General features: G+C 41.6%; 2 protein-coding genes across 2 annotated transcripts in view; both read left to right on the plus strand.

Annotated features, from left to right (window-relative positions):
• Positions 1-1,865, plus strand: part of SERPINI1 (serpin peptidase inhibitor, clade I (neuroserpin), member 1) — a 25,926-nt gene extending 24,061 nt beyond the window's left edge. Inside the window, exon 8 of the mRNA XM_009333562.1 lies at positions 1,090-1,865. Within this exon, the coding sequence (XP_009331837.1) occupies positions 1,090-1,166 (77 nt within the window). The 3' untranslated portion in view covers positions 1,167-1,865. The remainder of the gene's footprint in view (positions 1-1,089) is intronic.
• A 9,512-nt stretch (positions 1,866-11,377) lies between these two features.
• The window catches only part of LOC103924972, a 22,013-nt gene continuing 19,922 nt past the window's right edge, over positions 11,378-13,468 (plus strand). Inside the window, exon 1 of the mRNA XM_009333594.1 lies at positions 11,378-11,480. Within this exon, the coding sequence (XP_009331869.1) occupies positions 11,378-11,480 (103 nt within the window). The remainder of the gene's footprint in view (positions 11,481-13,468) is intronic.

A 13,468-nucleotide genomic window follows, 5' to 3' on the forward strand; every position in this document is an offset into this window, starting at 1 on the left:
GCACCTCGAATACTGTGTTCAGTTTTGGGCCCCTCACTACAAGAAGGATGTTGAGATGTTGGAACGTGTCCAGAGAAGGGCAACGAGGCTGGTGAGGGGTCTGGAGCACAAGTCTTATGAGGAGCGGCTGAGGGAGCTGGGGTTGTTTAGCCTGGAGAAAAGGAGGCTGAGGGGAGACCTCATCGCTCTCTACAACTACCTGAAAGGAGGTTGTAGTGAGGTGGGTGTTGGTCTCTTCTCCCAAGTAACAAGCGATAGGACGAGAGGAAATGGCCTCAAGTTGCGCCAGGGGAGGTTTAGATTGGATATTAGAAAAAATTTCTTCACCGAAAGGGTTGTCAAGCATTGGAACAGGCTGCCCAGGGGAGTGGTGGAGTCACCATCCCTGGTGACTGGAGATATTTAAAAGATAATGTAAACGTGGTGCTTAGGGATGTGGTTTAGTGGTGGACTTGGCAGTGCTAGGTTAACGGTTGGACTTGATGATCTTAAAGGTCTTTTCCAACCTAAACAACTCTATGATTCTAATAATCATTAACTGATTGGTGTGGCAGCTTCTGGGGCTCACTTTTGATTCTGTGAGGAACAATGTCCAGCAGCTCAGGCATATGAGGGTCAGAAATGATCATGAAGGTTACCCTGATGAGGTGTTCATGCTTCAGTTAAGGTTAGCTGCCACCTTTGGAGCCCCCCAGCCTAGAAACCAGTACTGTGTCATAACCATTTGACATCAGTGGCAGTACTTCATGGACCTTCATCAGAACCACTGAAATGAAAGTGAACCTTTGTGTTGATTTCTGGTGTGTTGTCAATCAAGCCTTCAGAATAAGCAGAGGGGCACTGAAATGCAGAGGATTTCACTGTTCTTGTCTGTACTGTATCAGTTCTGAATACAAAGAGGTCCTCTTCTCTAGGCCTGTTGATCCATTGCCTTTCATGGCTACCAAGTTCTGAGACACGTGTTCCTATAAAAATTGTGCACTGCATGCTCTAGAACTTACTATCAGTATTTATCATCTTATAATCTCAACTTTTCCTTTCAGTTCTGACATCTTTCCTTCCCTTCCTTCCTTTCCACTTTTTCCACAGGTACTGTGTTATTCATGGGAAGGGTTATGCACCCTGAAGCAATGAATACAAGTGGCCATGACTTTGAAGAGCTTTAACTGCCACCAGCTACCAAAAAGAGGAGATAAGCACATAAAGTTTGAAGTTAATATATTTAAGGTTTGCTGTGTTTTCCCCCAAGATATTGTTTAAAATGCTTTCAGATCTAACTGCGTGCAAGTCAGCTCCAGAGGAAAGCTTACAGTATTAAAGTAATGGTTCTGTTTCTGTCACTGTGATTGCCGTGTCCTTAAAATAAAATTGTATACATGTCAACAACTGTTTCTTGTTCTAGTGAATTGTAAAGCAAAAAACTGCAAATCCATTATTTGTAATTTTTTTACAGTCCAAAGACTGACTTGATCAGTGAGACAGGAGCGGAATGTGTGCAGCTCTGAACAATGCAAATGGAAAACCTTGATGATAATTTATAGAGTTGAAGAACTACATTTGGAAAATGTGATCTCTTCCTGTTCCTGTAAAAGTAGTAAACAGACTGCGATACACCGTCTCATCAAAGTTAATGGAACAAATTAAGCCTAGTGGATTTTATTCTATAAGATAACTGTGGTAGACTTTGTGTGAACTCTCCCACATGTGATTCTAAAATGTTGCCTTTTTTGAATGCTCCTGCATGCGACTCTGCAATTCACCTTCCGTAACTGTTGATGCCAATAAAATTTTATTGCATGAATATTTGAGACTAGTCAGTGTAGAATAGCTATGTATGTGACTGCAGTAAAATAGTTGAATAGTAATGTCATTCGTGTGGACATATTTTTCTCCCCCAAAGTAGTTGTTCTACTTTAACCTAAGCTTTGCAGTATCTCACTTCACTGATCTAGAGTGATCTTTCTCAAAGTAAGAAAAAAAAAACCCACCCTTAATTTTAAGTGTCTAAAAATGTTCTGTTCATAAATAAATGTCTAAAGGAACAACATAATCCTTTTTATTCCCTAACTTTTTACTGAGAATAAACTGACAGAGAGGAGAATGACACAGACCACAAGTAAATATTAGCAGGGGAATTAGTTACTGTTTCCATTTGCAAGAGGAGAAGTACCAGTTGTCACCAGAGAGAGGCATATAATTATTTCTTCCCTCTTTGTGCAAAATATAAAAAAGAACAGAAGTTATTAAAAAGGTAAGAGAGAATAAGAGAAAAGAAGGGAGGAGCTCCTTTGAAACAGATCATAAATACAAACTTTCGAATAATAAGTGGGTTTCTTCTCAGTCAATAGGAGTTTTGTCTTTTGAATTCTGTGAGAACAAATGCGTATTGGCTGAACTTTAGTTTTAGTTATAGGTTTCTCTGGCATACATTCACTTCAAAACAGCATAGATATTGCTCACAAAGTTATTCATGCAAGGAGAAGTTCCAAAATTTGACACATTGTTCACTTTTTTTTTTCCTACTGCTGGTGCAAATAATGCAGGTCGAACTGCGAAGTGATGGATATTCTCCGTGGAGGCTGGTTATGCTCTCCCGGAGAAAGAGCATTTGAACACATTTCTAGCCTTGCCTCCTTGAATTGTTTAGTTCTGTTGCACAGAAAAAAAATGGAGCTCCTTAGTGTATTGCTGTTGCTTATTACCCGTACTGTATTATAGTCTGGACTTGGTGAGACAGTTTTTGTATGCAAATTTAGACAAAAATTGTAATTTTAGTTCTGTATAGCTAAAAATGTTATGCTTGGGAGAGAAAAAAGCAAGTGCTTCTAAGAAGGAGGAGGGGCTAATTTTACCAAGATATAGAACTAGCCTCACTGCAGGTAAAACCAGCTCCTTTGACATGGAGTTACACAAGGGCTGGTTCTTCATGTTTAAATGATTCTATGAACATCACTTAATGTCTGTAAAAGTGACCCGTATGCTAAGGATCTCTTGTGGTTTTAACCTTATGGGAGCCTGATTTTTAAGCAATTACATTTTTTCAGGCTAATTTTTGAGATGTTCACTCTGAGTTGGAAAGACATGAGGAAGCAGATGACAACCCTCAGTCATGTTTATTTTCAGTCCGTTGAAAGTTCTTCCTGACCAATTTTGTGTTTTCTTTGCATTAGTTCCTTGCAGCATAGATGCTTCTTACCAAGGGAAGGACTGAAGATAGATTTGAACTAAAGCTATGGCATTATGGAAGGACAGCTGCCACTCAGAAGTATTTATAGAGGAGATCAGGCAAGTGCATAGACTTCCCTAACAGTTGGACTGAGCATAGGTATAAGTGGAATGATGCAGAATCGCATATTCCAAATCTGATTCTGAGAATTGCCTAAACGGGCATATAGGAAAACCAGCAGAAACAGAAATGCAAACACTAGTTATTTCACTTGATACTCTCCTAGTCCTTACAGATGCAAAATAGCCATCCCATGTTTCTTGAAAATTAAGAATTGTCTGGTTTTCGACAACATGAGTTGATTTATTACCAAATTATGCAAAGATGTTAGTTGTAGACCACAATGAGAACAGCTCTCAAACAATACTGTTTTTCAGTAGTGGTAGTATCTTAAGTATTGTTACCAATTTATTGAGGTGTATGAATACTATTCCGTTGTGGTTTTTAATCTAGATTTTGTATAATGTTCCTTTCAAGGATGCTATTGCTTTTTTGAGACAAAACTAGCAAAATAATTTTGTCTTTTTGTTTGGATTTTTTTTTTTTCTGGTAAGGGGAATTTGTTAATAGTGGCTCATGTGAGTTTAGGTATGTAGTCTTAAAAAAAAAATTTAAAAAATGTATTTTGTGTTGGAGGCTATATCAGAAAATAAATTACTGAAACTTCTATAGTTGTGCTGTGTAAGTGACCCATGATGTGACACTGCCTACTGAGATCCTTCTGTGATGCAGATGGAGTTTAAGCATGAGATGCAGTTGCCTAATGCTATCATCTTCTCTCTTGCATACATCTACTGGAGTCCAGGTAGAAATGCTTTTCAGAGCTGCAGCTGGAAAGAGTACTTTCCTTACAAATCCTTTTAGTAGTGGTGCTATCACTGGAGACTGACATATTTAACTAATAAGATCCCACTTGTACATAACCTTGAGCACCAAACAGTTTTTCTAGATTAGTACTACATTCAAACAAAAATTTGTCATGTTGTATAAATTGGAATGTTTTTGTTGCTGTTCCAAGCACTAATTTTCACTATCCTTCCACAAGCCTTGATAATGGCAAAGTAAACTGTTGTTTCAGTTTCTGTGAATCAAGTACATAAGAAATTCCTCAAACAAATAAGATCTTAGTGTTATACCAGAAACAAAAAAAATTTAGCCAAAGCTTTTGTGGCTAATTCTTATTTTGCAATGATGGACAAAAGAAGAAACCACAAGATGTCACTCTATCCTAAGAAGCTGAGAAGTACTTTCCCACTGACAGTAATCCTATGGGAGTGTTGGAAAGCTGAATATCCTGAATGGGACTCAAGTATATGTAGGTCTTGGTAAAATCAATGAGAGTTGCTTGAGTTTGAGAGCATAATTAGACCCAGGTGCCTGAGTTTAATAATTGGGGGCAGGGGGAACAAACCCCCTTGGTGTTACAAACTTTTCTCTGATTCCTGATAACAGATTGCTGGATTAAGGTCATTGCTCACAGGGGAATTTTTGTCCAGTTCATAGCCTGCACCATTGCATTGTGTACTTGGTGTGGGGTGAAATAAAAGAAAAAGTTTGTTCTTTCAACTCATCTCCATGAACAGCCGTAGAGCTGTACTGTGGTTACTTCAGAGGGTCAGTGCTGAAATAGGAGACATTTTCTTGACTACAAGAAAGAAATAACTAGGGTTGAAGTCACTGACATGCTGGCCCTATTATTCTGTTGTTGTTTTCTTTCGCTTACCTCTTTTATTTCCCCCCTCCCTTGCTGCCTTAAATACAGTCACTAGAATTTCTGCGTGAGCAGATTCCCAGTGTGTTCTCCCATTGTGCAGTGAGGTTACACCGCTGTCAGGTGTTCTACTCTTTTCTGGGGAGGAGGCAATATTTTTCCTATGAGGATTTTCTAAAAAAAGATGACAAGGTGGTGTGGCATTGCTGCACTGTTAGCAGGCAGCTAAACACCACACAGCCATTCACTCACTCCATCCCACCACCACCTCCAGTGGGATGGGGGAGACAAGTTGGGGGGGAAGTAAAATTTGTGGGTTGAGATAAAGATGGCTTAATAGGACAGGAAAGGAAGGGAAAATAATAGTAAGGATGGTAAAAGAATATACATAATAAGTGATGCACAATGCAATTGCTCACCACCACTGACCGATGCCCAGCCAGTTCCTGAGCAGCAGTCACCGGCCTCCTGGCCAACTCCCCCCAGTTTCTATACTGAGCATGATGTCACATGGTATGGAACATCCCTTTGGCCAGTTTGGGTCAGCTGTCCTGGCTGGGCCCCCTCCCAGCTTCTTGTGCGCCTCCAGCCTTCTCAGTCAGTAGAGCATGGGAAGCTGGAAAGTCCTTGACTAGTGTAAGCACTGCTTAGCAACAACTAAAACATTGGTGTGTTATCAACATTGTTCTCATCCTAAATCCAAAACACAGCACTGTACCAGCTACCAGGAAGAAAACTAACTCTATCCCAGCCGAAACCAGGACACAAGGCATACTCCAAATGCAGTGTTTACAAGCTAATTCTTGAGTTGTTCCTGTCCTTTTTAATGGGCAGTCTTTGCTTTTGTCCCTGCAGTGGAAAATGGAAATACATGGATTAAAAAGAGATGGATGATTTACCCCCAAAACCCAGTGCCAGGGAGGAGGAAAACAGTACCTTAGTAACTCAGATAATACCAGTTGTCCAAGGATTCCTTCCCCTGTGAGCTACTTTGCATCTGCTGACACAGTTGATGAGAAATTGTAGATTAATTTAGCTTGTAAAACTGTCTGCAGTTCCCAAGGACTTTGCATCAAGCTGCAGTAGTTACAGGTGTCCAGATAGAATGAAGCCTCTGCCTGCTTACTGGGGACCTTTGTTAATTGGTTCAGTAGCTTGTCTTTGGCTTCCAGCTGGTCTTGGTTAAGGGCTATAAAACGAAGTTACACATGAGAAACAATTCGCAATACACATAGTTGGTACTGTAAAACTCATGAACAACACTACATATCTGTTACGTCCAACGACCAGGGCTTCTCAAGTGATGTTCTCTTTATATAGTACTGCTCTTACAACAACATCCACATGAATGTTTTTCATTTCACAGCAGTAATTAGAAGCCTGAGTCATGGACCAATTTCTCTAGGAATTAGGCAAAGTGAATAAAAAGATAGACAAAAGTCATGTAATAAAATGCAGTTTAAATTGCAGTTTATAGACAATAGCACAGTGCAGTAGTCAAGGCTGTAAGGCTAGTGAAGTATATCAGACTTATTCACAGTTACTGTGGCAGGTAGGTAATGGAGAAAGGTGGTGAAAATAAATGTATTGTCCAAACAATAGGTGAGTCTCAGCTCTGCTCGCTATTTTAGAAATTGTTCAGACTTTTTCAAAACGCCTTACAAATGCAGCCTCCAAACTCCATTAATGGCTGTGCCTGGAAATCAGGCAGCTAATCACTCTCAGATAGGTGCAACTCCAAACCAAACACAGCAAAGCTCAAAATGTTGGCAGCTGTTTCTAAAAAGCATGGTATGCAGAAGTCTTCACAGCACTCTCCACTTTCAACTGTGATCAAATAGTCTGAAAGGTTTTTTTCTTAATGATGTGTTGCAACACTGTTCTGGAAACTAATCTGGCAGATAGTGGTAGTAAAATTCTAGGTCTACTAGGACCTGGCTGAGGAAAAACATTGAAGTTGTTCCTGTAGCTGGGAAATTTAGCCCATTGCCTGAGTTTTTATCTTTTCAGCCACACTGAATCACAATATGAATGATGTTTCAGATATGACCCATGCTTTACTGATAACAAGTTGTTTTACTATCTAGCTCTCATAAACGCACATCTTCTCTTCCCTGTGGAAGAACCATCTTTTGGACAAACTGAGGGAAGCATTCCTACAGAAAAAATGATTCTGTATTTGTGTAGAAGTGCTTTTAAGTAAGGAAGAAAAAAACATACAGAGGAAATCTGAATTGTGTCTAAATCATGTCTTTTGTGCTCTCATTAAGGGATTAGAATCAGGCATGGAAAAATCCTGTTTTTTCTTTAAAAAAATTTGTTTAGATGGGCTTCAACCATTCCTTCAAGTATTCTAATGCTACCAAAAGAGTTTAGACCCAATCATAGTTTACCATTTTCACTCTATTTACAAGTATTTGTTAAGAGTCATATTTTAAAACCAAGCAACTTGCAGTGCTGGAATGCTTACAAGCAGTAACTGTATGATAGCATTGCCTGAACAGAATGAAAGAAATATGTCAAAACATGCTAAGAAATAAAAGACATCAAGAAGTCCATCTTGCCCCAAGACCTGTAAGGATCATGGTCTGGACAATGCCAAATCTCACCAGTATCCAACAGTCTGACACAAAAAGCCTATTTATTTGAGGCTTTTGTCATTGGCAATATACTTTGTAAATGGCATATTTCTAAAGGTAAGAGCCGGAAAGCTGGCATAGTTTGACACAGAAATTAATAAAATTTCACAAGTTTATCACAAGAGAAAGACTGGTCTTAAAATTCATCAGCTCTCCTGGGAAATGTTCTCTTTGGGTCAGGCTGCCGCTTGGAATTAACCAGCGTGTAGTGGCAGTCTGTAAAACTCTCCTGCTAACTCTGAACCAAGGATATGTCTTCATCAGCTGAGCTGCTATTAAAACCCTCAGTGAAACCCACAGAGAGGTAAAAAAGGCCAATTCTAATGTTGCTTCTGCCTGTTTTACATATGTCTCCACTGCTTTTTCCTCTACAGAATTTTCTCCTTGGTCTAAACAAAAAGAGAATCAGAGACAATGTGCTACAGTTTATAAGTTCACTTCAGATTTTTTTAACAGACATTATTTGTGAATTATCACAATATTTTAGTGCTAGTCTTACTGCTACAGTTTCATAGGGTGCAAGCTGAACAGGCTAACCTTGAATATTTTTAATTCATTTATTTTCCAGTGTCATTCCAAGTTTAATGTGTATATATCTATGGAACAAAGTGAGAAGGTGATCTCTTGATTACTGACCTTTTGAATCGTGACACATGGGACAGAGAGCTTGGAACCATGAGTAAAATAGCTTGCCTTGTATCAAGCACTTAAAAATCGTAGAATCATAGAATCATAGAATAGTCTGGGTTGGAAGGGACCTTTGAAGGTCATCTAGTCCAAACCCCCCTGCCGTGGGCAGGGACATCTTCAACTAGATCACATTGCTCAAAGCCCCATCCAGCCTGACCTTGAATGTTTCCAGGGTTGGGGCATCCACCACCTCTCTGGGCAACCTGTGCCAGTGCTTCACCACCCTCAGTGTAAAAAATTTCTTCCCTCTATCTAGTCTAAATCTACCCTCTTTTAGTTTAAAACCATTCCCCCTTGTCCTGTCGCAACAGGCCCTGCTAAAAAGTTTGCTGTCATCTTTTTTATAAGCCCCCTTGAAGTACTGATAGGCTGCAATAAGGTCTCCCCGAAGCCTTCTCCTCTCCAGGCTGAACAACCCCAACTCTCTCAGCCTTTCTTCATAGGAGAGGTGTTCCATCCCCCTGATCATCTTCGTGACCCTCTTCTGGACCCGCTCCAAAACGTCCATGTCTTTCTTGTGCTGAGGGCTCCAGGGCTGGATGCAGTACTCCAGGTGAGGTCTCACCAGAGCAGAGTAGAGGGGCAGAACCACCTCCCTCGACCTGCTGGCCACGCTGCTTTAGATGCAGCCCAGGATACGATTGGCCTTCTGGGCTGCGGGCGCATATAATTCAGTGTTGTTCATGTGCAGCTTTTCATCCCCCAGTACCCCCAAGTCCTTCTCGCCAGGGCTGCTCTCAATCCCTTCATCCCCCAGCCTGGATTGATACTGGGCGTTGTCCCGACCCAGGTGCAGGACCCTGCACTTGGCCTTGTTGAACTTCATGAGGTTCACACAGGCCCACTTCTCCAACCTGGCCAGGTCCCTCTGGGTGGCATCCCATCCTTCAGGCATGTTGACCGCACCACTCAGCTTGGTGTCATCTGCAAACTTGCTGAGGGTGCACTCGATCCCACTGTCTATGTCATTGATGAAGATATTAAACAGTACCGGTCCCAATATGGACCCCTGCGGGACGCCACTCGTCACCAAGGACATTACCATTTCTTCCTCTTCACTATGACGATTGCAGCAAGGTAGGCGTAAGTCATCCTAAGGGAGAAAGTGCAGTTACCTCTGAGCAGAAATTAGGGATTGTCTAGTTCCATAACCTTAAATGTTTAAATCAAGCAAACAATCACGTAGTGTCCAAAACACCCATAGCAAAAAGCATCATCAGAAAAAGCTAAATTTAATCAGTCATCTGGAGCCTGTTCCAAATCCCTCTGTAGTACATAAAAAAAAAAGATTGCCATTACTTTCAGTCAGTTTTGGACCATATGCAGGTTTCTCTCAGGCTATGCCCTGAAGCATGAGTACAAAGAACTGGGTGGGAACTGGCATACCTATGATTTTGTGTGATTAGTAAGAACTCAATTTTTGCCCCATTTGCAAAAATAACTTCAGGCCACCTACCTGAAAATATGAAACGGACTTCTACTCACAGTGTTTCTACAAAAAAAAAAGTCAAGACCATAAGCATGCAAGATGTCCCTCACAGCATCCTTCTGGACAAGTTGTCCAACTGTGGAATGAGCGGGTCCATGGTGCACTGGGTGAAGAACTGGCTGAAGGGCAGGGCTCAAAGGGTCATAGCGAATGGGGCTACATCTGGCTGGCAACCGGTCACCAGTGGTGTTCCTCAGGGTTCAACTCTAGAGCCAGTCCTGTTCGATATGTTTTATCAGCGATCGGGATGCAGGAGTTGAATGCACCATTAGCAAGTTTGCTGATGATATCAAACTGGGAGGTGCATGTTGACTCTCTTGAGGGACAAGAGGCCTTGCAGAGGGATCTAGATAGATTGGAGCATTGAGCTATGATTAATGGGATGAAATTTAAGAAGTCGAAATGCCAGATTCTGCACCTAGGACAGAGTAATGTCGGGCACAAGCATAAATTGGGAGAGGAGCGGCTGGCGAGCCAGCCCTGCAGAAAGGGATCTGGGGGTGCTGGTCGACAGCAGGCTCAAGAGTCAGCAGCGTGCCCTGGCAGCCAAGAGGGCAAACCACATCCTGGGGTGCATCAAACACAGTATAACCAGCCGGTCAAAAGAGGTGATTATCCCACTGTATTCAATGTTGGTGCGGCCTCACCTTGAATACTGTGTGCAGTTCTGAGCCCCACAATGTAAGAAGGATGTGAAGGTCCTTGAATGCTTCCAGAGGAGGGCAACAAAGCTGGTGAAAGGGCTGGAAGGAATGTCCTATGAGGAGCAGCTAAGGACTTTGGGCTTGTCTAGTTTGGAGAAAAGGAGGCTGAGGGGCGACCTCATTGCCCTCTACAGCTTCCTGAGGAGGGGGAGTGGAGAGGGAGGTGCTGATCTCTTCTCCCTGGGATCCAGCGGTAGGATGTGTGGGAAGGGCTCAAAGCTGCAAAAGGGTGGTCAAACACTGGAACAAGCTTCCTAGAGAGGTGGTCGATGCCCCAAGCCTGTCAGTGTTTAAGAGGCATTAGGACAATGCCCTTAATGACATGCTTTAACTTGGTCAGCCCTGAATTGGTCAGGCAGTTGGACTAGATGATTGTTGCAGATCCCTTCCAACTGAAATAGTCTGTTCTGTTATTCTATTCTATTCTATTCTAAGATGTAGAATTTATAAAGGTGTATTTTGTGTGTGTACACATGTGCATGCACTCCATTAAATGTGGACATACTATGAAAATCACAAATACTGCTGCTATTTTACTATTATGCTATAATAAGTAAGCAAAACCTAACCCAAGTATCTTTGCGTGAAACCGTAAGATAATGCAGTACAAAATAATCAAACCACTCTGTGCCTCTTGGTTTAGAGGCTGGAGGACTTTTCCTTGTTGCAGGATGCCTATAATGGAATAAAAAGGTTCCTTGCCCCTCTCCCTTTCTCAGTAACTGTTTAGGGAGCCTAACTTGGCTATGTTCCTGTATTTAGCTCCCTGAAGTTAAAGGAGATTAATTCAGGCCTCTTGAGACTGTTGGTAGCATATTCCTCTACCTACAATCATTGCACAGAGAATTCACAAGGTAGATATAGACAGATGAAGGCAGAAAATCCTGGGGAAATAAAGGGATGTCAGTGTCTAACACGATGGGCAGTGGCAACCCAGCCACTGTCAACACAGAGGGCCCTGAAGAGGACCCACGACCCCCATTTGAGGAGCTGGCAGAACTTTCCCTTATATGCCGCCTCTGTATTACTTTGCATGTATTTTCTAGATACAGCAACTTTTTAGTGGCTTTATTGGCAGTGCACTAAGAAATATCTTTAAGACAAGTTAATTCAGGCTCTCTTAGCCTTGATAACACCTGCTTAAAATATGCTTCTTTCTATGAATGACAGGAGTACAGAGATTATATTACGATAGTTCCATGACAAGTGACTTCCAAAAAGCAACATAGAAGGCTATTTTTCAGAAGGGCCATTAACCATCTGGCAGCCCATTTTCCACCCTTCATTGTAAGCATGATAATCTGAACAGTATTCAAGAAAAAGGCAGATCGAAGCCTCTGCTGTTTCCACAGAAAATGCACCCTGACAACTCCATAAACAAAGGTTTTCAAGTGGAAAACATGTTTTACATTTATATCTCTCATGCTGTAAAGCTCTGCTTATTTTTTACATTTTCTGTACAAAGCCTTTTTTTAAATAGGGCTTAGAGATTATTCATTTTGCAGGTGTGTTCTCATTCAGCACAGACATGGAAGACACAATCACCTAATAAACTAAAGGGAATCTATGATAGTGTTGATCTTTTGTGTGTCATGCCATTGTAAGTATGGCAATAATGCTGCTGGTGACTTACGCTGCTGTAACACTCACTAAACCTGCACAAACACAACAGTTAGGACTCAGTTTTCCCCAACACAGTTGGCAAAGGTGTACAAAATCACAGTCTTTGCTCCTGTTCTCCATCTCAGAACTTACCTAGAACCTTGCAGGTTAAAATTTTGCTTCACATGGGGCAAGGCTATTGTGTAGCAAAATGCTATTTTACCTGCTTGTCAGCTGAGATCGCTGAGATCTGAGATCTGAAGTGGCTCTGCCTCTGCTGTGGTGCTGGTACTCCTTTTGGCTTCCCCTTGACCTCTGTGCCTGTGATCACCAAAGAGAGGACCTGACGAGCATGTGATATGGTCTAGTGGTTTGCATGCCTGCGCTTCCCTCCCACGGAGGGGAAGATGCAGAGGGATGGTGGTTTGAATCATATGGATTTGCTCCAGTATGCAGCTGGAGCATTGCCAGGGCACACGCTGGACTCGGAACTGGTCTCTGACCCACCCATTTGACTGTAGCCCAAGTGACTCATTCTACAGAAAATAACATTGCCAAAAGAGAGAAAGTAACCCTCATGCTGAGTGACCAACAAGTACAGTTGGTCTAACGCCCTTGGGGCAGGGAAGGAAGAATCTTGCTGGGTTTGGCACTGGGTTAAGGTCCCCGCCCTTTTAAACTCTCATGATGTCTTTCTAAGGCTGAAAATGGGAATGATATGATGCTGTAAATTGCTGATCATAAAACAAGATGGAGACTGATGTGCAGCTACCCACTGTGTCCCAAGCTACTGTCCAAATCACTATCTCGCCTTGTTGGGCCAAAGTGTCAATGGATTTATGTGGTAGGAAAATCCAGTGAACAATCAAAGCATTTAAAAACAGGCCAACAAATATGAAGCATTTGGGAGCAGCAGCTGATGTTCCCTCAGAGGTGTAACACATGATTTCTACAATCATAAAAATATATTTAATTTTGTTTATTTAAACCAGCCTGTGTTTTGCTGTGAGCATTAATCATCTGGTGTCACACAATAGCACACTAAATGTCACACATAGAACCGCATCTCCTGCGACACTGTTACGAATATTCTGGATGTACTCCACAGCTGTAGAAAGAAGTACTTCATGCTTTGCTAGCTATAGAGCAAACACACTCTTGCAGCTTCATTTTGTATTCAGTAGCTCTACAAAACAGCAAGGCAGCATGCAAAATGAGGAGGAATACTCCTGAAGCTCAGCTGCTGATCTTTCACAATTCAACTGCAAAACTATGAGGTCTGAAAGAACACATTAAAGTACAAGTATCAGTAGAAATATTAAACTACCTTAATCAAGAAAATTACATCTGGACACTTAGTTTTTTAATAAGATTTGTTTGCCTGAAGAAGCAACAACAGCACATAAC

The sequence above is a fragment of the Pygoscelis adeliae genome, unplaced genomic scaffold (assembly GCF_000699105.1).
Source record: "Pygoscelis adeliae isolate BGI_AS28 unplaced genomic scaffold, ASM69910v1 Scaffold220, whole genome shotgun sequence".
NCBI classification, from domain to species: domain Eukaryota; kingdom Metazoa; phylum Chordata; class Aves; order Sphenisciformes; family Spheniscidae; genus Pygoscelis; species Pygoscelis adeliae.